The sequence below is a fragment of the Uranotaenia lowii genome, chromosome 2, assembly GCF_029784155.1.
Source record: "Uranotaenia lowii strain MFRU-FL chromosome 2, ASM2978415v1, whole genome shotgun sequence".
Classification (NCBI taxonomy): Eukaryota; Metazoa; Arthropoda; class Insecta; order Diptera; family Culicidae; genus Uranotaenia; species Uranotaenia lowii.
Window position 1 is genome coordinate 436,978,865 of NC_073692.1, and position 26,582 is coordinate 437,005,446.

General features: G+C 36.7%; 2 protein-coding genes across 3 annotated transcripts in view; both read right to left on the reverse strand.

The window, feature by feature from the left end:
- The window catches only part of LOC129749366 (zinc finger protein 32-like), a 28,141-nt gene extending 18,264 nt beyond the window's left edge, over window positions 1-9,877 (reverse strand). For both annotated transcript variants that reach the window (XM_055744329.1, XM_055744326.1), the window contains exon 1: window positions 9,691-9,877. In XM_055744329.1, coding sequence (XP_055600304.1) covers window positions 9,691-9,709 — 19 coding nt within the window. In that variant the 5' untranslated portion in view covers window positions 9,710-9,877. The remainder of the gene's footprint in view (window positions 1-9,690) is intronic.
- Window positions 9,878-21,128: 11,251 nt separating this feature from the next.
- Window positions 21,129-26,582, reverse strand: part of LOC129749367 (zinc finger protein 62-like) — a 76,025-nt gene continuing 70,571 nt past the window's right edge. Inside the window, exon 5 of the mRNA XM_055744330.1 lies at window positions 21,129-22,508. Within this exon, the coding sequence (XP_055600305.1) occupies window positions 22,328-22,508 (181 nt within the window). The 3' untranslated portion in view covers window positions 21,129-22,327. The remainder of the gene's footprint in view (window positions 22,509-26,582) is intronic.

A 26,582-nucleotide genomic window follows, 5' to 3' on the forward strand; every position in this document is an offset into this window, starting at 1 on the left:
GATGTTTTAATTAAATTTTATAAAAAGAAGAATATATTTATAATTATTTTAAAAGTGCCAGTTAAAGAAGCCAGACATAAAACCTTTAATGAAGTAAAATCCTCCATGTTTAACTACACTGACAAAGAAATGTTAGAAAATGAGTAATTATGTGAATGATAAAAACTGATAAAAAATTTAAAATAATGAGTTCAAAACTTTTGTTATTAATATTTAAAGCACAAATCAAAGTTGCTACTTAGAACAATTTTTCAAACTTTTTAGATAATTTTAAAAATTATGATTGATCCAAAAAACATGATTTCATATAAAAAATATTAATAAGAAGTGTTTAAATTTTCAATCGCAGGTTTTTATGCTTTTAATTACAAGCTCTGAGTATTTTGTTTCTTTTGATTAAAATATTGGGTCCTGAAAGAACAGAAGGTTGAAATTATGTTTTATTATTAAAAATTTGGAGTTAAAGGCTTATGGTTGAAGAACACGAAAATTCAGAATTTAAAAACAAGGAAACAATTGTTAAAAATATGTCTTAAAAATTTAAAAAGTTTGATTGAAAAAAATCCGGCAAGTTGATTAGAAAATTGAAAAAAAAAACGTACAATAAAATTCGGTAAATTAATTTGAAAATTGAAAAAACAATATGAAAATAAAAAATATTAGTTTTTAAAAACATTTCAGGAAGAGTTTTTTCAATAAACATGTTTCACCATAACCATTTTGGTGCTTATTTTTTTAATTATTGATTTGGTAAATAGTGTCCTCAAATAGAAATTTCGTCAAATTCGGCCGAACACATTTAGTTTTGGTGATAAAGAGTTTATTACTATTAAAATTGATAGATAACTGATTATGGAAAAATGTCATTACAAGTATTTTTGACATCACAGCAGAAAGTGTAAAAAAAACTTGATTCTATTTAAAGCTCATTAATTCATATAAAACTTTTATTTCTAAATAATATGTTTTTGATTTGAGTTTTTGTAAAAAGAAAGTGCAGAAACTTCTCTAAAGATTTTAAATTATTTTCAAAGTCATTTCAATAACAAGCCCACCGTACGAGGGAAGGTGTGCTCTGATATGTCTAACCTCACTCGAAAAGCGGCGCGTCGAACTGGTTTTATATACGACACATTGACCAACCGTATTGACTGTGCTTACATTCTACAACGTGTTAACAATTATGTACCAACGAGAACACTTCGACAACGTCAGTTTCTTTCAATTCCTCACCACCGTACTGCCTATGGCCAAAACCACCCTATTGACAAGTGTTGTGAACTTTTTAATTAAGTGTTTAATTTGTTTAATTTTAATATGTGCAAACGTCGTTTTAAAATAGGCTTAAGAAGAATTTCCTAGTTTTTAAGTCATCAGTCTGTACGGTAATTAAACCAAAGACGAAATAAATAATAATAAATATAAAAGCTGATAGAAATATTGCATACATATTTAGATTCGGGGAACCCAAATTAGTTGAAATTACCGTTTAAATTCATTGCACCTAAAAAAAATGTAATTTTTGTGGCCTTGTGTAAATTTTTACAACCCTTTTTTTAAGTATTTAGAAGAACAAAAAACACGAAATAAAATTGAGTCTGAAATTGTTTTTAAAGAATATTTCATATCATCATAACATTTGTTATGACATAAGAGATTTTTTTTCATAAAAAAATGGTTCGTTTCAATCTCAATCTTAGTTACACTTCTTAGAAAAAACCCATTCTAACTAAAGACGAGATAGGGTTTTTGTATATCAAGTTTTGAGTTCCAATACAAAAGGTTGATTGAACTAAAAACTAGAATCTACAATCAAAGTTAGTTTCAATTCACGAACGTCAAATAATGTCGTAGATCGAAATGTCTCAAGCCAAGGGTGATTCATGCCGAAGTTCCGCCGGAGGCGAAAAAAATTTCTGACTGACTGATCAAGTAATTTACCGTTACTACCGTCAATATTAACACGCGCAATTCAAATTACTCTTTCATTGGTTTATTATCGGTAAAAAAAAGTGACTTTTGGTGATAAAAGTGACCATTTTTCGGAAAATAGTGACTTTAGTGACCAAATGATGAAAAAAGTGACTTTTTAGTGACTGACCCAAAAAAAGTGACCAAGTCACTAAAAAGTGACTCGCTACCAGCCCTGCAAGATGGACCTCGCACGACCAAACAATATGCTCGATGTCATGGTAACCTTTCCCGCAACCACATAGATTGCTGCCAGCAATATCAAAACGATAGAGTACCGCGTCTAAGGAACAATGATTGGACATGAGACGGGAAAATATACGAATAAAATCCCGACTCAAGTTCAATCTATTGAACCATGGTTTAAGGCTTACCTTTGGGATAATCGAGTGGAACCACCGACCCTTGTCATCCTCGTCCCATTTGCGCTGCCAGTTGACAAGAGAGTTTCTTCGCACCAAATAGTAAAATTCGCTGAAGACGATTTCACGTTGATACGTGTCGCCTTCCATCGCTCCCACCTTTGCCAGAGAGTCTGCCTTCTCATTGCCCACTATCGAGCAATGAGAGGGAACCCAAACAAAGGTGATGGTAAAGCGACGTTTTGATAAAGCACTCAAATTATTTCGTATCTTCTCGAGGAAGTACGGCGAGTGCTTTCCCGGTTTTATAGAATGGATTGCTTCAACAGAGCTCAGACTATCCGTTACAATATAGAAGTGTCCATCTGGCCGTGATGCGATACTGTCCAAAGCCCAGTGAATAGCTGCTAACTCCGCTACATATACAGAGCATGGTGACTGAAGACTGTGAGAGGCGCTATATATTTCGTTGAACACTCCAAATCCTGTTGATTCCTCTATAAGTGATCCATCGGTAAAGTACATTTTATCAGCATCGACGTGTCTATATTTAGCTTCGAAAATTCTTGGAATCAGAAGAGGGCGATGCGAGACCGGGATTCCACGAATTTCCTGCTGCATAGACAAATCAAACTGGACAGAAGAACTGTCGTAGTCTGGGCTACAAACACGAGTTGGAGAATACGAAGAAGGGTTTACCTGCATTGACATGAGGACATAGTATATAGACATAAATCTAGTTCGAAGATTTTGCTCAAGTAACCTTTCAAAATTCACAATCACCAATGGGTTCATGACCTCACACCTGATGAGGAACCGAAGTGATAGTAGATTGTATCGATCTTTCAAAGGAAGTATTCCTGCCAAAACTTCAAGACTCATGTTGTGCGTTGTGGACATACAGCCCAAAGCGATGCGAAGACAACGGTATTGGATACGCTCGAGTTTGATGAGGTGAGTTTTGGCAGCCGACTGGAAACAAAAGCTACCATATTCCATCACTGAAAGAATTGTTGTTCGATACAATTTTAAAAAGATCTTCTGGATGGGCTCCCCACCAGGTGCCAGTGATTGATCGGAGAAAATTGATTCTTTGTTGGCATTTTCCTTTCAGATACTCAATATGGGCTCTCCAGGTACATTTGGAATTAAACCAAACCCCAAGATACTTAAAACACCTCGATTGAGTGATCGTCCTACCTAGGAGTTGAAGCTTAGGTTGAGCAGGTCTATGTTTCTTAGAGAAAACAACCATCTCCGTTTTCTGAGGGGAAAACTCAATCCCAAGCCCCAAAGCCCAGGAAGACAATCTGTCTAAAGTATCTTGTAAAGGTCTGTGCAGATGAGACTCGGAAGATCCTGTGACAGACACCACGCCGTCAGAGAGACAACTGTCGATGTCACTTACATAAAAGTTGTACAAAAGTGGACTCAAACATGAACCCTGTGGAAGGCCCATGTAGGAGATTCTTCTAACTGCAATATCTCCGTGAGCAAAGTTCAGATGTTTCTCACAAAGCAAGCTGTATAAGATGTTGTTCAATAGAGGAGGCAGACCCCGGGAGTGCAACTTGTCTGACAAAACCTCTATTGAGACTGCATCAAAAGCTCCCTTTATGTCTAGAAACACTGAAGCCATTTGCTCACGTTTTGCGTACGCCATTTGTATCTCTGAAGACAGCAAAGCAAGACAATCGTTTGTTCCTTTGCCCCTTCGAAACCCAAATTGAGTATCTGAAAGGAGACCATTTGTTTCCATCCATTTATCCAATCGGAACAAAATCATTTTCTCCATCAATTTCCGAATACAAGACAACATCGCTATTGGACGGTACGAGTTGGGGTCAGACGCTGGTTTTCCGGGCTTTTGGATAGCAATGACTCTCACTTGTCTCCACTCTTGGGGGACAATGTTGTGCTCCAAAAATTGATTAAATAAATTTAACAAGCGAAATTTTGCGGCATCCGGAAGGTTTTTCAACAAGTTAAACTTGATTTTATCAATTCCCGGAGCTGAATTGTTGCAAGAGAGGAGGGCAAGTGAGAATTCGACCATCGAAAAGCTGGAATCCAGATCGCATCTGTCTAGGGACACATTCCGAACAACTTTTCGGTTCGGTGTGGAATCGGGACAGACTTTTCGTGCAAAGTTGAATATCCATCTATGTGAATGTTCCTCGCTTTCATTTGTTGAAGATCGATTACGCATGTTTCGTGCTACTTTCCACAAGGTATTCAAGGACGTTTCTCGTGATAACCCTTCTACGAATGTACGCCAATGTGCTAGTTTTTTCCCTTTAATCAATTTTTTGAATTGATTTTCAAGGGACAGATATGCTTGGAAAAGATCGAGGGTTCCATGTTTTCTAAAATCTTTGAATGCTTTTGATTTGTCCTTATAAAGCTTGGAGCACTGGTTGTCCCACCATGGGTTAGGAGGTCTTCGACGTACAGATGAATTTGGGATGGGTTTCGTTTGAGCACAGACTGCGCTTTCATGTATCAAACAAGCTAGGAAGTTATACTCTTCCAAAGGAGGAAGAACATTCATAGAATTGATGGCTGTTGTAATCGTGTCCGCATATTTTTTCCAGTCGATGTGTCTTGTAAGGTCATATGCCATATTTGTTTGATTCGAAGTGCTGGCCCCATTGGTGATTGTAATTTTGATTGGTAAGTGGTCACTACCATTGGGATCAGAGATTACCTTCCACTGGCAATCCAATGATAGTGAATTTGAGCAGAGTGAGAGGTCAATTGCACTTGGTCTTGCAGGAGGTTTAGGTACTCGTGTTTTTTCACCCGTGTTCAAAATTGTTAAATTGAAAATGTCACAAATGTCATAAATAAGAGTAGAACGACTATCGTCAATTTGTTCTCCCCAGACAGTTCCATGTGAATTGAAGTCACCCAGGATCAACCTTGGCTCAGGAAGTACTGAGCACAGGTCCTCTAGGTGACTTCGATCCACTGCAACTCTATGAGGCCAGTACAAACTGACAACGCATAAGTCCTTACCTCTTATAGTTGTATGACATGCAACAGCTTCAATTCCTCCTGATAAAGGGAGGTGGATTCTAAAAAAGGAGTGGCGCTTATTGATCCCCAAAAGCACCCCTCCATAAGAATCGTTGCGATCCAGACGGATAATGTTAAAATCGTGGAAGGAGATGTTTGATTCGGAAGAAAGCCATGTTTCAGAAAGGGCAAAAATATCGCAACTAGTTTCATGAAGAAGAAATTTGAACGGATCCAGTTTAGGGATAATACTACGACAATTCCACTGTAACACAGTGATATCTCCGACCTCTCGGCGTAAATTAGCCATCGAGAGAGATAAACACTGAAATGAGGGGCCAAGTTTGCATCAATTGCTTTAAAAATGTCTTCACAATAGGAAGCATTGAGAGTACAATGCTTCTGATTGATTCTGATACGTTGAAGAACTTGAAAACTCCATCCAAGATATCCGACAACTTAAAAAGTCCCGTTTGGGAAGTTGATTCAGGTGAAACTACGTTGGGATTGAAGGTATTAGATGTTCCCGCTACTTCGGGTTTATTTTGAGGTGTAAAACACATTCGGAATCCAGGAGGAGATGGTTTTTCTTTCTGTACAGTTGGCGCTTTTTGTCTTTCGACGACTGGAGGGTTCAACGTGACTATTTTTTTGGGGATTCTGGTGTTCTTAGGAGCTGGTTTTGGACGTTTCCGGGAATTAGCAGTAAACACAACTGGAAGTTCTTCGTCGGCTGTGTCCGTGTCTACATTGTCAACTGGCAATACAGCAAAAATATTACTCGAATGAGTTTGGATCGGAGGCGCCGCGCCCTTTAAAATGGCGGCATAAGACCGGCTTGACCGTTCCTTTAAAGAGCGCTTTTGATTATCCCAGCGACTCTTAAATGCCTCACACGAAGAGATTTCATGGGGTGAGCCCCCACAATAGACACATTTCTGTTCTATTGCTGAGCACGCTCCATCCCCATGATTCTCCCCGCATTTGGGGCACCGCGGCTTGTTGCAGCAGTGCGACGCAGTGTGCCCCAACTTAATGAAATTTTTACAATCCATTGGGCGAGGCACAAAGAGTCGCACAGGTAATCTTAAAACTCCGTCAATCAAAACGTAGTGAGGGAGGGCGGTACCCGCAAAGGTCACACGGAATGAGGCCGAAGGGGAGTACTTTTTAACTCCATTCACGACGGTGGCAGTTTGGAGTTGGCGACAATCCAAGATATCGACCGAAGTCGAATCAAGGCTCCTAAACTTACCAACGCCGTTGGATTTAACGTACTCCGCCTGTAGGCTCATTTCAGTGATCACGCCCTCGATCTCTACGTTTCGAGACGGGATGTAGACGTGATATTCTAGGTTTATGAACTTGCTGGCCACAATCTCATTTGCGGCTTTCCAGTTAGCCACCACAACGCGCAGCTTGTTCGGACGCAATTTCGTAACACTGGTTACAGAGGGCCACCTCGCCAGATCTTTGGTGATCTGAACCACATTTAGATGTTTACCGTTCGCTTTGGGCCGGATGAAAACCACCCATGGCCCAGAGGAAGATGAGCCCTCTGTATATTGTCGGAGCCGGTTGACTCTCCTCTCAACAGGGGATGATGCAACATTGTCATCCATCCGAGAACGATTTGCATCTGAAGGACCGGCATCAACCGAATCCTCCAGATGCTCCTCATCTTCATAGGAGACATTTGCATCATCCCCAGTTGGAAGGTATAGTCCCCCGCCTTCGCTCATATTTCTCAACGGGAAAACGAATGTTCTCCGTGTTGAAAATATGAGCGAAGCTCAAAATGATCGAAATATATATATTTAAAGGGAAATAAGATAGAGGAAGTAAAAGTGAAAAAAGAATAAAAAAAAACTCACTATTTTTTGCACTTATTAGAGTGGTATTTTTTTCCAGTGTATATGGACTGCTCCAACCACGTGGTCCTCCGTTGATTCTCCAAAACAACGTCAGCCGAAGAACCCAACAAGACGAGCGCAGGCCCTTCCTCTTTGGTTCAAGATGGTTGCCACTTCTCGACTCGGTCTCGGGCGAGAACGACCAGTTTGATGATGATGAAGGTAATGATGAAACTCTTAGTTCGCCGAACAATGACGGCGGACCTCGTGGTGATCGATCAGCAAGGCAGAAAAAACCGCTTTATTCACCAACAATTGATGATTGTACCCCTTCTGTGAGCTGGGGTTAATCAATGTCGCCGCACAAAACACCAACCGTCCTGACGGCACGAATCCCCGGATTTTTGGACGAGATCTCTTACACTTTGAGTCGCGAAGATCGGGAAACTTGAAAACGCGACTTTATGGCTCGAGTGATGCGAGACGAATGAGCCGCTCATGCTTGTGGTGGGATATTTTTTTTTTAATTTTTCATGATAAAATAAGGTGATTTATTCGTTTTCCAGCTATCGACTTGGACATCGCCTGAAAAATTCACCTCAGCATCGGATTCTTTTATTTTCAGATATTCATGGAATTTACAGTTTCAGTTATTAGTATCTCTTTCCTCGAATCTCACTGTTTACTATTTATTTATATTGCAATTAACGTCTGAATTCCATGTAATTTAATTGTTTATTTGCTACAGCTTGTACATCGCCAACATAATGTAAACATTAATGATAACAATTTTTTTGTTCATTTATTTTAACAATACAATTCGCTTGAATTATTATTAGTAGGACGTGGTCATGTTAACTGTTCTTAGTTTTTTGTACTTAAAATGAATCTATCATTTTCGATATTTTGTTTCAAATATTTTGCTTCGCTATTTTTTAATACTTCAAAAATTGTTTATTTTAGATCAGATGGAAATAAATATGGCTATAAAACTGATTAAGGTCGGTTACAGATAAAGGTAAGCTTAGTGTGTCTTGAGGTAAGTTGGGTATAAAGGTGAGGATATTCTGTTGTATAACTATTTCATTTATTGATTATATGATATAAGAACGTTCAATGAGTTGCCAGCTGGGCAGGTATCTACACGCATGCGGAATACCTGTCGAAGATTCATAGCACTGAGAATGTTATGAATTTTATACGGTTGCGAAACTGTTTGCTCGTTCTACAAATAAGACATACACATACACGAAATTCATTCATAACATGACAGTTCACACGAAGCCATGGTGTCGGGTATGTGCTAATTTGCATTGAAGATTAGCCGAACTTATAATCTAAAGAATGCAATTTAGCGCATACGTTGGCGAAACTGCGGTGAATCCGTGCACCCATGGTGGATTATCTACATACATACATACATACATACATACATAAACTGTTTTGATTCAATTTTACATTGCATCCTGCAAAAATCAACCGATCAATGAAATTTATATCACAGTGTAAAATTATATGTTTCATTAAAAATTGAATGCAAATATTTCAATTGTGGATTAGTAAACTAAACAAGTCGGAAAATTATTCGGAAACGAGTCATCCAAAGGCGGAGCACTTTAAGAGTCTTTTAAAGTATTAAGTTTATTAGACATGAAATGAAGAATGTGGTTGAAACTGATTAGTTTTCTCTCCATTACAACAAGGTCATATTTTTCGCAGCGGCTGATATCCGGCCAGTGATTATCCGGATAAACTTTTGTCAGAACAATTCAAGTGTGCAGGTGATGCTGACCGAAAAATTATGATTTCCGGAACACGGAGAAAAATCTATAGATTTATCAGTTAAATTACACGTCTACACTTACAAAACATTCCACACATTAGTGTGTGAAATTTCACACATTATGGAAATAAGTAGACCAACACATTAAATGTGTAAAGGTACTGCTGCACATTACTGTGACACACCGCTTAAGGAAACGAAATGTGAGCGTTTCACACATTATGCAAAAAGCGATGAAAACGAGAAAATGTGTGAAATGTACATTAGATTCACGGACAAAATGTGTGAAATTAAGCAATATGAGCTCAGGGAGGTCGCAATTTCAATTTATGATTCAAAACTAAATGGAATATTCGAAAGACATGCTTTTAAAAGTATTTTTATTTGCTTTACGCTAAACTTAAGGATATGCTGCACATCTGCGTGGAGGAGAGTAATTTTTGAAGTCCATGATTTATTCCTCCGAGCGGCTGTTGTCAGCTGTCTCCAGAATCTGATAAAGTTTAATATGGATTACTGTTTATATGATGAACAAAATGTCGGGAACTTACCATAATTAACTCTAACAATGCAGTCGTCATAAACTTTCATCAACTGTTTTGTCACCTTGATGGTTTCCAAACTGCCGGATGGCCTCTTTCACACACTTTCTCCTTATCCGGCTAGTAGATATGTGATAAATTCAGAATACTATGTAACTTACGTGATATGATCTTGTTCATCGCTGTTTACTATTCCACCTTCCGGATAGGCCCTCGGGGCTCAAAATGCACCCACACATCTCTATATTTATCTGAAAACATTAAAAAAAATATGAAAAGAAAATCAACTGAAAAAATAAATCATATTTACCTTTCCGCTTCGTGTTGGTTAATTTCTTCCACGAGAAATAACTACTGGCTTTTTTTTCCTCTAAGCCAGACAATTTATTATCTTGTTCATGCGAAATTCAAGGTCTAGTCAAGCTTCAGTGATGTTGAAAAATAACTATCAGATATTATAATGTAGACTAGGAAAATATAGCCAAATCTTCTAGCTGTTAAATTATTTTTGCGATATGCGGTTAAGAAATCCTCTACAGCAAAATCAACTTTACATAAACGCTAGTTTGTTTTTCGTTATCGATGTTGATTAAGCAATATTATGGGTTCAACCAAAAATATGTGATATAGATGAGCCAACCATACGAATTTTGATAACAACCTATCGAGTTTTTTATCCATGAACCATTCGAGGATGTTGATCACGCTGATCCGAAAAACATCCCCGTGCTGGCAATCATCGGATGCAACAACAATTCCAGCCTGACGCTTTCCGAATAGTTTTTTTATGTTCAGTTTTGGAAATAAATGTGAATTAAAAATGATACAGGCGGCGTATTCATTCAAGACAAAAGCAAAAACCGGAATATTTAGCAAAAATATAAATATTTACGATAAGAAATTTTAAAATTTCCATCCCTGTGTATTTTTACACGACAGCTTTTGTGATCCGATCTCGTGCATTGATTTCGAGCTAAATTTACACGCCTCAAAAATTACATCTTCGAAAAAAATACATCGTGATAGAATTTTACATCAAAATCGATGTTCCGTTTTCGTGCATCAATTTCGATCTAAATTTACACGAATTTCTATTCTTGCTGTGTAATGTCAGCTGGGTTGCCAGGTGCCCAGATTTGTCTGTAAAACAAAGACTTTTGACCGATTGTCCAGACATTGCTCAGACACAGATTTTGCCTGATTTTTGCTGAGAGTACACACTTAATCTTTCCTCCTGTGGTCGGGACAATTTCTTCCTGTATTTTCAACCGCTGAAATCATAGGACAAAAAAACAGCTCAGGAAAACAACTGCCAAATTCACCTGCAGGTTCGAAACGGAGTTTCCCTGTAATTTTTTTGGGGTTTTTGCAGTATGCCTGTAGGTTCGATTCGACTTCAATCTGAGATTATCATGGAATTCAGAAATTTATTACATAGAAAATTACAAAAATACTGTTTTCCAAATTGCAAACATTTATTTATTCTTCATTTCACTATGCTATACTACACCACTCATTTAATTAAACTTAAATCGATGGTCGATGGCTGATCGGATATTTCAACACCTACCAGTGGATCCATCGGAACGACAACACTCGCAATTTCCTGGTGTTGTTCCAATCTGTCCGGTTTCTGGAAAAAGCGGCGAAATGTAAATATTCCACACAATTAAAAATCTATTTCGATAAAAATAACTTACTCCAGCATGCTGTTATTCCATTAATTTCCGCTGTATCGCTTGCTTGTTGCCGGTTTATAACAATAACAGCCACAAACTGAGCTATCAGTTGAACGATGTTCAAAAGCGGCGAGGATCCTGCTCCGAGTTTCTCAGGAAGCTGCTGCAGAACAAACTGCCGCGCGATTTGAAGCAAATTTTGCTGTTTCAGGAGACCGATTACAGTTGCCAGCGGGAAAATCGATTCAGCAGTTCAATTTTCTAAAACAAACTCATGACAGTTACATCTTACAGGAGATAGCTGAATATGTTTGAATTCCTGAGCATGCGAAAACGAGTTAATTTTAGGAGTAAAGGAGTGCTACAAGATTCGGATTGCTATTTCCCTGTAACCCAGGAAAACATGTTGTTTTTTGACATTTAAAGTGTCTCTCGAGCGGTTTTCCTCTAGTTCACAGGGTAATGATCCCGAGCGGAATAATTGCAATCTTATGCCGTATTTGTTTTTACCCTGGTGGCGCACTAGTGATGTCAAAGCGTTTTTTTATATGAAGATGACAGCAGTTAGGCACAACTAGTGCGCCACCAGATAAAAACAAATACGGTATTAGTGTGTATTTTCGATTTCGATCTAGCTGGCATTTTGTTTAATGTCAGTCGTTAACAACACTATGAACAGCTCTGATTGCAAAGTTCTTCGAAATAACAGGTTACCTCATTCGCCATATTGGTTGGCAGATTTCCAGAATGATGACGTATAGTTGTTATGAAAAATAGCGAGCATTGTATTGAATTTTACAGTTTTTCCACAAAAAATATTTTTGTTGCCAGTAACTTGTACGCCACTGTTCTCAAATGCATAAATTCGACTTCCCAGATTTATGAGCTTCTTAAAAAAATACGATTTGGTTTGTGGTTCTGCATAAAATGCGAATTAACCTCGGAAATATCTAAATTTTGGTGGAAATTGTAATTACTGGAAACTATTTCCAAACATATTGTAAGCTTAAAAATCGAAAATATTGCAAGAGGACACGTCTACACGCAGAGGAAACTTGGATTTTGATACAAAACAAAACTGACTTTGATTCAAAACATTCAGTTTTTTTAATCAAACTCCTGTTTTCTTTGAATCAATGAATTATTGTTTTTATTTAAATGAATAATTTTTGAAAGAAAGAATTAATTTTTTGAACTGAATAATTTGGGACTTTAATTTTAAACACATTCTTTGATTCAAAAGAAATTTGTTCAATTGCACATTTCGTTTAAAACAAAGTAAATTTTCTTTCAACCAAAGAAAATTGTTTTCAACAGAAAGGAATAATTTCTTTAAATTGAAATTTTAAACTTAGAAGATATTTTGGATTGAGCAAGAACCGAATTTCGAATAAAGTTTATCCGGTTGTGTTGAAAATCAAAACTAGTGAATCAGAGATAGCTTAGGAGGATTCAGGATGAAGAATGGTAAGTGTGTGTAAATCCATTAAACAAAAATTGAATGTTTAAGATTTTATATAAACTCTTGCATTGTTACAAGACCACGGCGAATTCCGCCCCAAATCCAGGCGGTCTGTTTTTCCGGCCCGATCTTCAGCGGTAATCATCAGTTGGATGACCACTAAAGCTAGCAATCGGAGCCTGTTCCAGAAGTCTATTGAGCGGCCCAAGAAGAATGCCCTCAGGCCAAAATTAGGACCGGATGATTCAATTATAGTGAACCACTGTTAGTGTTAATTTTGTGAATAAAAATGAATTCAAAATGTAAATTCTTTATTTTTATTATTCGGAATTCCTAATAGGAACTTCGGGACAACAGAAAATATTTCTTCCAATTGGAATAAAAGGAAAATGGTTCAATGAACCAATCCTTTTAAATTTAAATCTAAATTACATTGTAGCAAACGAGAACAATTTTGCATCAAATGGAACTGTTTTTTGTTTCAAAGCATTAAAATTTTGATTCAAAGTTTTTTCAAGAGAAAAATTCTTTGAAACAAAGGAAAATGCCTTGGAATCAAAGGAATTTTTATTTATCCCAAAATCAAAGGAAAAAATCCTTTGTTTTTGCGGCACTTTCCTTTGAAATAAAAAATCTTTTCGCTGCGTGTAATAGTCCTAATAAATCAATTAACACGCAAATTTCGAGTTAATTATGAGTAAAATATTTAATTGATAAATCATCTTCTCTCGTAACTATTTTCTTATTATTCTTTATTATTATTAATCAATTAACACGCAAATTTCGAGTTAATTATTAGTAAAATATTTAATTGATAAATCATCTTCTCTCGTAACTATTTTCTTATTCGAGTTTTGGAATTATTCTAAGCTCTTTATTCAATATATTTCATACTGAAAAAAAATTGTTTCAACACTAACTTTAGTTCCTTAACACTAAACGTACCGGAGGCGGTCAAATGACGGTTTTTGAACTTTGAATGATGATTACACCTTATATAGTGGAGATGAGGGCATAACGAGCACCCGAGGCATAATGAGAACTACGCTTTTCTACGAAAGTGCGTATTTTCTTAAATAAATTTTCATGAGGATTTGTTTCGTACTTCCTATAGTATTAATTTTTCACAAAAAAAGGAATCTCCTTATCATCTTTACAGAGATATTTAAAAAAAACTAGCTTGGTTCTCAAGTTACGAAAATATTATAATTTTTGAGCACCACGAAATAAGCTCTTATGATCTTAAAATAACCTTGATCTATAATGTACGCACTGCAACATGATGTACACATTGTTTCTCAATTTTTACCATCAAAAAATTTTTTATTTTTCACTTTTATCAATTTTAAAACACGTTTTTACTTAAATTTGTTGACTAGGGGCATATAAAGCACCATATTATCGAGGCATAATGAGCATTTTCTGCCGTAGAATCTAGCAGCGAATAAAAATTGATTTATAGCGCCACACCTTGACTAGTTTTCATCCGACAATTTAGCCTATTGGTAAGGTGTCGGAGAGGTAATCAAAAGACTAGAGTTAGATTTCTGTTCGAGGTGATTTTCTTCCATTCACAATTCATGATCAATTTTTTTATTGTTACATTATACGGCTAGTAGCATCATCCTCCGAACAAAGCACTTAATGTATGAGCGTGCGTGAATTGTTTGTATACTACAAACACCTGACTTCATCGAATTGAATTCGCTGCTAGAATCCCCGGCAAAAACGTACATCTTGCTCTGATTAATGGTGCTCATACTGCCTCAGGGGGGGTTCTCATTATACCTCCACAGTGGCTGGTTTTCAGCTTTTGGCAAAATTTTTTAAAATGCATTTTTTAACGTTTTCATCTAGTTTTTCACGTTTCAGCCCGTTAGGGAATAGGCTTTTCAAGTGTCTGAACACGAAACAATAATGTAACCTCCATATTATAGCTATTTTCTATGGTTAAATAACCGTTTTCCTTAAGGTGGCCATTATGCCCCCATCTCCCCTAATTTATTTTTTCGCAAATTTAACGACAGGACTATTTTTATTTTCAAAATGCAAGTATTTTTGCGTTTTTAAATTTTTTCTAAGTGTTGTGGTTTTCGAATAACGCATGTGGTATACCTATTCATACCGCGAGCGGTCAAATGACGGTTTACACTGTTTCCGTATGTGCAACATATAGCTTCTAACTTCAGCTTTCTCATGCATTAAGTGAAATTTTTTTCGAGCACTGATCAACAGATTTATAGCAATTTTCCTGAAGCGTGTTTTTTCAAAAAAAAAAAATCTTGGACTTTACATAACTTTAAAATAATTGATTGTAGCTGAACATTGTCCGAGAAACATATTCACATTATAGGCTTTTCAAAACTATAAATTTTAAAAAAAATCGGTTGAGAAACAAGAAAGTTTTAGCGAAAACAGTGTAAACCGTCATTTAACCGCTCGCGGTATGAATAGGTATATACAAAGTGTCGGTATGTTTAGTGTTAACAATAATTACTGAACGAGTTCGGTTTCAACTTCCGATCAAATAAGACGTGCTTTGTGGTTAGAGCGTTGGTCCAAATTTTTTTTTACTTTCATTCGACTTCGGTTCGGGAAGCTTTTGTTATAGTTACGATCAAAAGAAATCGTTTTTCGAGAGGTGTGACAAATGGCGGACGACCCCGGAGGGGGACCATCATCTACAATGTTTGGTTCCCGATTTTCTATTCTTCACGACGATGAAATTACTTACAAACAGACTGAAAAAAGAAATAAGCGATTCGCCAAACGAGAGACCAAGAGGGAGGACCCGTACATCAAGATTGCTAAAATGGAAAATCGGATCGATAATGGCCCCAGATACCTTGTTCTCACAAGGAAAGATCCTGATTGTACGATGAGTGATGTATCGCCGTTTTTCATCAAGAAAGCTTTTGACGCCATAACTCCTAACGTTAGTATTAGCAGACTTCGCGACGGTAAGTTGCTACTAAAAACCGTTGATAGAAGCCAGGCAGCGAAGCTGATAAAGCAAACTAGTTTGGGTGGAATTATGAAGATTGAAATCCGAGAACACGAAACCTTGAATAGAACGAAAGGAACGATCAACTGCTATGATCTCAAATTCTTGAAAGATGAAGAAATTTTAGAGGGTTTAAAAGATGAACATGTGATTGAAATAAAGCGTATCCAAAGAAAAAATAACAAGGATAAACTTGAGGACATGTCCGTATTCATCCTCACGTTCGACCTCGGTTTCTTACCATCATCTATTCACGTTGGATTTCACTCATGCCGGATTCAACAATACATCCCAAATCCGATGAGGTGTACAAAATGTATGGCTTTTGGACACAAGAAGACTGAATGCCGAGGAAACCATATATGCGGTAATTGCGCCGAGCTTTATCACGACGTAGAACAATGCGAAAGACCGGCCAAATGCGTCAATTGCCGAGGATCGCACAGTGCTTTTAGTCGACAATGCCCCGTGTTTCTAGACGAACTAGGAATACAGAAAATCAAAGTAACCGATCGTGTAAGCATTCGTGAAGCCCGACATCGAAGACGACTCCCAGCTCCAGCGGTGTATGTACCACGTTTTGCTGGAACCTACGCTCAAGTTACCCGTAATTTGGCACAACAAGACGCACCTCATCAGATGAGTACAACGGAGATCTCAATGACGCAAGCAATATTAACGACGCAAGCACCATCATCGATGCAAGTACCACCATCGACGCTAGCATCATCATCGACGCAAGCACCATCATCGACGCAAGTAGCTTTTTCGACGCAAGCACTATCTTCGACGCAAGAAACATCATCGACATCATCAATCATCTCACGCAGTCAAGATTCAGAAGTTAATTACGGGACGACAGAAAAAACGACGGCTACGGAAAGATCGGCGACGGCAGCGTCGCAATCGGTGTCAGCTTCGTTGGCACTCACACTCATTTCGAGTAACTCAGCTGGTGAAGCTGAAAATTATACGAACGACAACAAACACGATAAGTATAGTGAAAGAAATAACAGCAAAAATGAAAACATTAATAATGAAAGTACTATGGACTCTACGTCCGACCATGATTTGGATTATACGATGCCAAGTAGTTTATCAGAGTTAGGACAGATAGTCAGAAAATCGATATTGATTAACGAAGACATTAGTGACTCAGATATATAGTTTTTGAACGATCTTTGATTATTGAATATCAACGGTTGCCTATCCTATAGCTACCCAGATGGTCTCTCATCTGAGTGGCAATGAGAGTATGCAACAATTGGTATTCTATTCTGACATAATTTTGATTTTCAACTCTAGTAGACCTTGATACAGTAGATAATTTTTCGTTTCAATATTTTTTTCTTCTTCTTTATGGATAATTGAATCATACAATGGAACATGAACGGATTTTACAGCAAATTTGGAGAGTTGAAGAAACTAATTTCACAATTCAATCCTTATATTCTTTGCATTCAAGAAACTCATTTCACTCAAACAAAACAGCCATCACTTAAAGGATTTAAAGTTTATCATGTAAATGACAATTTACATAGGCGCGCTTCCGGAGGCGTGGCTGTAATTGTTCGAGAAGATTTCCATTCAGTTGAACTCGACTTAAACACGAATTTCCAAGCGGTAGCAGCAACGATTTTCTATCCACAAGAAATTACTATATGCAACATTTATCTCCCTCCTGACATGAATCTTAACCAAAACGATTAACGTGATTTATTGCGTCAGTTACCAACTCCATACCTAGTTTTCACCGATGTTAATGCTCGAAACTCAGCTTGGGGCAATCAATATGATGATGTTAGGGGTAAACTTATTGAAGATCTCATTCACGAACTGAACCTGAGTTTATTTAATGATGGAACTTACACACATTTTTCTCAAGCACATAACTCGTTTTCGGCAATAGACCTCACTTTTGGATCAGTCTGTCTCTCGACTCAATTTTCATGGAAAGTACATTCGGATCTATGCTCGAGTGATCATTTCCCGATTCTAATGCAACCCTTATCTCGTTGTCTTCAAATCACACGTAGACCCCGATGGATAACATCTGCTGCGTACTGACCTGAATTTCAGAACCTTATGATAGAAAAGTTAAAATTTGATAATGAAAATTTAAGCGTACTTGATAAAATGACTCGTTTTACCTCTGATATTGTTGACTCAGCTAAAGACACTATTCCCAAAACATCACCTTCCTTGAAAAAATTAAAGCCACCTTGGTGGACCAAGGAGATTTCCACAGCAATTAAAGCCAGGAGGAAAGCGTTTGAAAAATTTAATAATTTTGCTTCTGATGAAAATTTAACTGCATACAAAATTGCTAAAGCAAAAACTCGCCGCCTTATACGGTTTTCACAGAAAAAAAGTTGGCAAGATTTTATCCCGTCGATAACTTTTTCAACAACTCCAAAACAGGTCTGGACCAAAATCCAAAAAATTTCTGGAAAGTTTTCTCCCCAGTTCATTACATCTTTAAAACTCAATAATCAAATTATTACTGATAGGTACTAAAGCTATTGCCGAAGAACTAGCAAAAACATTTTCGTTTAATTCAAGCTCTGAAAACTATTCTAGTGTTTTTCGTAACCATAAAATGATATGTGAAGCAAATAAAGCACTATGTTTTGATAATGTTGATCAAGATTCATTAAACCAACCTTTCACTATGATAGAACTAGAACATGCATTAAAAAAATGTAACGGTTCCTCACCAGGAGTAGACGAGATACAATATGATATGATAAAAAATCTTCCAATAATCGCATTAAAAAAGCTTTTAGATCTATATAACCAAATTTGGTCACAGCGAAAGTTTCCTGAAAATTGGCGTGATTCGATTATAGTGCCTATTAAAAAACCCAACAAAAATCCTTTAGATCCTGTTCATTACAGTCCAATTTCATTAACTTCATGTCTATGCAAGGTAATCGAAAGAATGATAAATAGGCGACTAATTTGGTATCTAGAATCTCAAAATTTTTTTGATACTTCTCAATCAGGATTTAGGAAATACAGGAATACTCTAGATAACCTATCGTTCTTAGAATCATTTGTTAAACATGCGTTTATTAATAAAGAACACTCCGTCTGCATATTTTTCGACTTAGAAAAAGCTTATGACATGACGTGGAGGCATAATATTCTTCAAACACTTCATAAAGCGGGTATTCATGGAAACATGCTTAGTTTTATCCAAAACTTTTTAACCGATAGAACCTTCAAAGTGAGTTTAGGTAATATATTCTCAAGCTCTCATACACAAGATAATGGTGTACCGCAAGGGTCGGTATTAAGTGTTACCTTGTTCTTAGTAGCAATAAACTCGATCAAAACTTGTTTTAAAGATTCTGTTATACATCTAGGGTCCGCGGATGACTTTGTTGCAGTGATGAAAGGCAAGTCCATGATAGAAATTCAACAAAAATTACAAAAAGTATTGAACTGCTTAGAAACTTGGAGCAACATGACTGGTTTCCGATTCTCAGCCTCTAAAACTAAAGCTATCCACTTCTGCAATAAACGCAGCTGTGCTGATCCCCTCTTGTACATGTCGAATCAAAGAATTGAATTTGTTGAAAACGATAAGTTCTTGGGAATGATATTTGATGGAAAATTAAGATGGGAGAAACACATAACTCAATTAAAATCCAAGATTCAAGGATCCATTAAATTGTTGAGAACTCTATCAAACACTAATTGGGGATCAGATCGTAAAACTTTATATTATCCAAACTAGATTACGGTTCTGTTGTATACAGTGGGGCAACAAAATCCCGACTCAAAAAGTTAGACTCAATAAACCATCTGGGTGTAAGATTGTCCACAGGAGCTTTCCAGACAAGCCCAATACCAAGTCTTCTTGCAGAATCGGGTATAAAGCCTTTGCATTATCGTAGAGAAATGTTAACTATTACATACGGAATCCGGAGTTTATCACTAGAAAAACATCCTATTCATTGGTTGATGAAACGAATCCCTGAGACAAGGTCCAACAGAAAACCTGAGTCCTTTTGCCTACGTTTTCTTAAATTAGTACAAGAATACAGCTTAGATGTTTCAAATATTTTTATAAGGAAGTTCCATCGGTTTGCACCATGGCACAACCAACAAATGAAGTTTGATCTTTATATGAGCACATTGAAAAAGAACTCTACGCCTCCATCAGTGTTCAGACAAGTCTTTAAATATGAAATGAATAAATACATAGGCAATCATGTTATCTATACTGATGGTTCTAAAAATAGCCATTCAACAGGATACGCAGTACATAGTGATGAAATATCTTTAAAACACAAAATTTCCAAAATTTCCTCAATATTCACTGCTGAATTATTAGCAATCCAGGATGCAGTTAAATTTGCATTGGGAAACTTACACAATTCGAATGTTATTGTTTCAGATTCTATGAGTGCGTTACTAGCAATTAAAGATATTTTCTCAGATAATCCCATTATTCAAAATATTCATCAATTAATTACTACAATTAGGGAAAATCAACAAAATATTGTTTTCTTTTGGGTTCCATCGCATATAGGAATAGTAGGCAACGAAACCGCAGATCGTTTGGCCAAGGAGTCATTGATGGAGGTTGAAATGATGAAAGTTGCAACTACTAATGATTTGATCGCGAACTCAAAAAAGCAAGTATTTGACAATTGGAACAATGACTGGACGAACATACTCGAAAACAAACTAAGACGATTAAAACCGACTGTATCTGAATGGACATCTTCTTATCGAAAATCCAGAAAAGAATCAGTAATAATAACCCGCTTGCGAATAGGTCACACTAGGCTTACGCATACTTTTTTATTCGAAAAAATATTGGCTCCGTTTTGTGAACTTTGTCAAACCCAACTTACAGTAAATCACTTCATGTTTCAATGTAGCAAATACGAAAATTTAAGAAACAAATATAATATAGATGAAAACTCTTAGGGAAACGATTATAGGCAGTTAGATTCAGTTATAAAATATTTGAAAGACGCATCACTTTTCACAAAAATATGAAATTTACGTCTCGGTGGTCGAGTGGTTAGCGTGGTAAGATGTTAATCGCTGGTCCACTGATGGCATGGGTTCGATTCCTATCTCGGTACTGGGTGTTTAAATGTTAATCTTAAGTTGTCCACGTCATTTAATTCAGTCTGTAAAGCCTAAATCGGCTAAGACGGTGTATGTCTTTAATGATTTATAAGAAGTAGTCTATTAAATTTTAGTTTATAACAATGATGATCATGTAAACTTAGTTTTAGAGATATATCTTATTTTAAATTCAGGTATCAGGTATCGATAGGTAAGAGAGATTAGGTAAACCAAGATGCTGATAGCCAAATGTTTTGTGCTGAGCATCATAATTTGTAATAGATAAATAATAAAATAATAATTACTGAACTTTTTTATGCAAATGACGAAAAACGTTGATTTTTTTTTCCTATGGAATGTATGAAGAATCTTATAACAACTACGTCATCATGCCCGGCGTGGTACCCTATAATTCAAATACTCTGCTTTGATTGTGACATTATATTCAATTTTCATGAGATTTTTTGTAAAAATATAAATTGATTCCATCCATATTTTTTTTCAGTGGACAGCATAGCTGTTTCGTTTCCTTTATCACCTATTTCTAAAATATAAGACAACTGCAAAAGATTCTGATTACGAAATATAACTGTGATGTCAAGACACCCTAGATAAAAAATGTCATCGCACTCCCCTACTAAGGTATTTGTCATATATTGGCAGTTCTTCAAACTATGTGCTTTTTTATTAATTTGATCATTGGGATTTTAACATCTATGGGATCATTCATTCTTCAAAACTGTGTGCCCATAAAAAACATATTTGTAAATCAAATATAGTTAAGAAGAAAAACGATAAGTAAGAACTCTGTTGTGTTGTGAGCCTACTTGGTTGAATGATTCAACTGAATCAAAGCAATCGAAAGCTTCCTTTTAATTCAACCACGGTAAATGAAAAGTTCATATACCGGTATTTCGATAGCAACTTACTGTGTGGGGCACGAATGGATGTATGGATGTATCGACACATCCTCTCAGAGCAGGCTTGAGCATCTCCCCTCAGTCACGACGAAACGGCCCATCGGGCAGTCACAACCGAACATAGCTCGGTGGGTGATCTCTAGCGAGAAGCGGAGTTGAACACTTACTACATTCTTCAGTGAGCGTTTTCGATTGGCCGGTATATGAACTTTTCATCTACCGTGGTTGAATTAAAAGGAATCTTTCGATTGCTTTGATTCATGCACATAAGTAAGAACTCCTAGATTCTTATAGCGTATTCTTTTAGTACTAGATTTCCTTTAGGTCATCACCAGTGTTGCACGACTGCTGTTATCGTGTTCGTTTATCTATTCAGTTTGGCACCAGTAATGCATCAGATTTGAATTGAAAGTGACGGGGGTAACCTGAAGATTCTGTAAGTATTGCGAATGAGCGTGTGAGTGAATGAGGAAGTTATACACTGACGATTATTTTCTTCGTTTTTGGCTGACGGATTGCGGCACTGATCGCGGGGAGAAAACGAATACGATATTAGATTCAAACTAAATCATATATGTTTTAAATGTCATCGCTGCCTCTAAACAAAACGCTTTATTTAATTTATTTGAAAAAAATATTTCTTTAAATTTGAGATACTTTCCCTTGATTTGAAACTGAAGCGGTAGCTGAACGTTGGAGCTCATTTTGATGTGACTTTTTGTGGATTACAACATTATAGCTTTTCGCAAAAGCTTTTCCGCAAATATCACATTTGAAGGGTTTTTCGCCTGTATGCGTTCTGATATGAAGCGTCAGTTCACTCCTAAAATAAGTTGTAAATACATTATTATATCACCTATCTTCCAATTTATTTCGTGGTATGCCTTTGCATGGTGACCCAGTTCGCATTCAGGACATTGCTTTATCCCAAACAATGCGAAAAAATATTTCTATGCGCACAATTTTTTCACACTTACGATTAGCCGAAATCTACATAAATATGTTTGTTTACGATACATTCGGGAACTACAGTGAGATCGTTTGAGATAGGAAAAAGTTCCTAGCCCTCCTCCTAGCACTCCTACCCCTCACTCGAAGGGGCAGGGATCACCACACAAAAGAAACATGTTTGCATATCTCGAGAACTAATCAAGTGAATGAAACTATAATTGGAATGGGAAAATATTTGGGCACAAGAAATTTTCCCATGAATATTTCAGACCTCTCACCTCTTCCAGAGAGTATCTCCCATTTTTTTTTTTTGTATAACTAGAGAATTTCCGCTATTCACAAGAGTGTCCCATGTGCATTTTCATCATTCCATCATTTTTTCAGATTATCTCGAAAATCGTTAGTTAGTTCTTCAATATAGGCTCAAAAGTGCCATAACTTTATTTCCAACATATATTAGAAAAAATACCAAGTCATGTTTGTCCCAAGTCATGAAATATACCCTCAAAAGTGTCTCATATGTCTATTGTTATAGAATAAAGTAAAAAATCTCTTCTCAAAACGTTAGTTTAACCTTCTAAAGCCGTTCGCAAAATATCCGTTTCGGGGAAGTTTGAGTTGTAGTTTGATGGCGTACTCCTGACTTGAAATTTTACCCGATTTTGATCACATTATATTCATTGTGTAAGTAATAATCCTTATTACTCAACAATTCAAAATAAAGTCGATATGTATATCCAGGTTATCAGAAACTGGTTCATAGGGTAAAAAGTCCGAAAAATCAATTTTATTTTTTAAATACTCATAACTTCTGTCAGCTTTTCTGTATTTAAGTGTTTTATTGATGTTTGAAATCGTCAAGAATATTTGACAAGGTACAGATATATTGGGGTCCAATGAAAGTTTTGACCGCTATCTCTGATCATCCGGTAGAAAAAAAATCTTACTTTTTATAAACGACATCCAATATTTACTTTGCTTAGCTGTACTTCATTTCCCAATAATCCGATTTTCAAAACTTAAAAGATGAGCTTTGGAGGGTTAAAAATATTGTACGAAAAAATAAGCATTCATTGAAATAACAAAAGTTAGACAGCAAAAATGCTGTCCTGCATTCTTTTTGCGCCTTTACACAATCTATGAACTAAAATACGTGTTGCTGGTAGCACACGCTTAAGTCTTATTGAAATGATTTGTCTCATTTTCTATTTGTAGCTAACAGGCTTTGTTGTTTCTCTTGCAGCATTTAAATATTTATTTTTTGTTCGTAGTCTATCTGAAAAAGATCTCCGATTAAAAAACTTCCAAAAATATGAATTTATGGGATTTTTTTTTATCTTTTTCATTTCAGTTAGTTCAGAAGTTTGGCATAACTAGAAAACTAATCAAACAAATCATATGTGTGAGTGAGATGGAGATAAAATTTCCCCTATTTTTTGACAATTGCTTATGGGTGCCTCTTTAGAAGTGAGTGAATAACTTGAATATTTAGACTATGTAGACCGTTTGCTTTGTTTTGAAGTAGAAGGCGTAGTGTATAACCGCGGGCGTAGCGTCATTTCATGGTATTAAATCTTTTAGGTCCTTTGCTCAAATTACGTTTTAAACCTAATGGAAACCTATAAATTAAAAACAGTTTTGTGATAGGTAGAGCTTATATTGCGCTATTTAAATCCACTCAAAACGGATTTTGTTTACTCTGGTTTTTAAACTCTTTTTAAAAATGAAACTGAAATGAATGAATATGAATAGAACGAAATTTGAAATGAAATAGTTCTCGTTTCCAACTATGTTCCTATAATTATCCCAACCACCGAGTTTTAATTCACGGGACGTTTTTTATCATTTAATTAATCAGATATAGCCAACACACATAAGATTATTTCAAATTAGTTATCATGACCATAAAAAGCATCATCATAGCCTCTAAGGTGGCTTTCAGTTCACTTAAGCGCAACGCATTTTTGCCATTTCCACTCATTTACAACATAGAATCTTTCTAATAAAATCATAAAAAAATAAAAAATAAAATCTGATTTTCATTGGATAGGTAATTTATCATTTTTCGCATCTCCTACAATAAATAACTCATTTTTTCAAATTGGCGTTCCGTTCAGTATGATCAAATCCCGACCATGAATACTACGAATCCCTTTTTCCAAATCAAGGGTATTTTTGATTACTTCTTCTGTTTCCTGAAGCTTGACCTTCAAAATAATTCAAAAGTTTCTACTTAGTCGAGTTTGTGACATATTTACCAGATTTTCCTCCTTCGGCCCAAAAACATCATATTTGACTTTTTATTACTTTGCTACAGTTTTTACCACAGTTATAAAATTTCTGCGAAACAAAAAATCCCAACCGATTCCACCGTGTCATAAAACTTTATTATGTTGCCTTGTTTGGTTATTAAAAATAGATTTGTTTATGTCAATTTTACTGGACTAAACTAAGTAAAACTAAGGAATTCCAAATTGTCTTTTCCATTTTTTGTTATTATATAGGTACGAATAGGTACTTGAGATGAACATTCATAATCGGAGATTTTATGGAACGGTCAATCGATTCACGGAAACTAAGACAAGGAATAACCGAATTGGAACTTTGGCAACAACTTTTAGACTGAAAACACGGACTAGAATTGAAACTTGGAATGTTTTGACCCTTGCCCAGCCAGGTAAGCTCAACTTGCTAGAAAGATAGCCGCCTTAAGCTTAAGCTAGATATATTGGGACTGAGCGAAGTCCGTTGGCCTAACACTGGATTGGAGAACACAAGACACAATCCGTGCAAGTACTGCTCTACTCTGGCATAGGAGGAGAACACGCTACTCGAGAACGAAGAGTTGGTTTCCTGTTGAGCCAGTAGGCCCATGCGGCCCACATATGATGGGAACCGATAAACGAAAGAATAATCGTAGCCAGATTCAGAACACGGGTTAGAAACCTTACAATGGTCTAGTGTTATACGCCAACTGACGTTGCCGATTAGCAGGAGAGAGAGCAGTTTTACAGTCAATTGAACAGCGTGGTTGAGAAAATTCCGAAGGGTGACATTCAAATCCATTGGCGACTTCAACGCAAAGATTGTCTCCGATAATCAGGACTTTGAACGCATCATGGGTCTAGGACAGATGAGCAAAAACGGAGAGCTGTTTGTAGAATTTTGTGGCAACAACAACATGGTGATCGTTGGATCGCTTTTCTCCCATCGACCAACAAATAAGGTCACTTGGGTTTCCTGAGATGGCCGAACAGAAAATCAAATTGACCGCATCTGCATCAGCCGAAAATGGAGAAGGAGCCTTCCTGATGTCCGCAACAAACGAAGCGTAGACATTGCATTTAACCATCACCTCGTCCTCGGTGAGATACGACTGAGGGTGGTGCGTGTCCGCACTGGCGAGAGGAGAAAGTCGGATGTCGTCCGCCGGCTGAAGAGTCCAGAGGAGAAAACAGCATAAATTGAACAGGCAATAGTTCTACTGGAGGACGACTAAGGAAATTCGGTTTCAGCAAGGGCATTTTTAGATTCGGGATCTAAGTGCAACATAATATCCTCACATTTCTCTCAACTACTTCGGTTTAAATCAGTGGAATAGGTCAATTCCCTACGAGTACCAAGGAAAAGGTTCGTTCTATGGTTCGCTCAAAAAAGTCATTGCTGAGAATTTGGCGATTCCTTTAGACGATGACATTGATTTTGAACGTGATCGAACGGTCAAAACACTTGGCTTAGTGTGGGAAAATCTGATGAGCTGCGGTTGAATTTCGAAATATCCCCAATCATTCCCGAAGAGCTTATCAAACGGAAAATACTATCCAAGATTTTCGATCCGTTAGGATTACTAGGACCGGTGGTAACGAGAGCCAAAATATTTATCCAGCTGATTTGGGAGCAGAAAAATAAAAATGGCAACCCTCTAGGATGGGACCCTTAACAGACT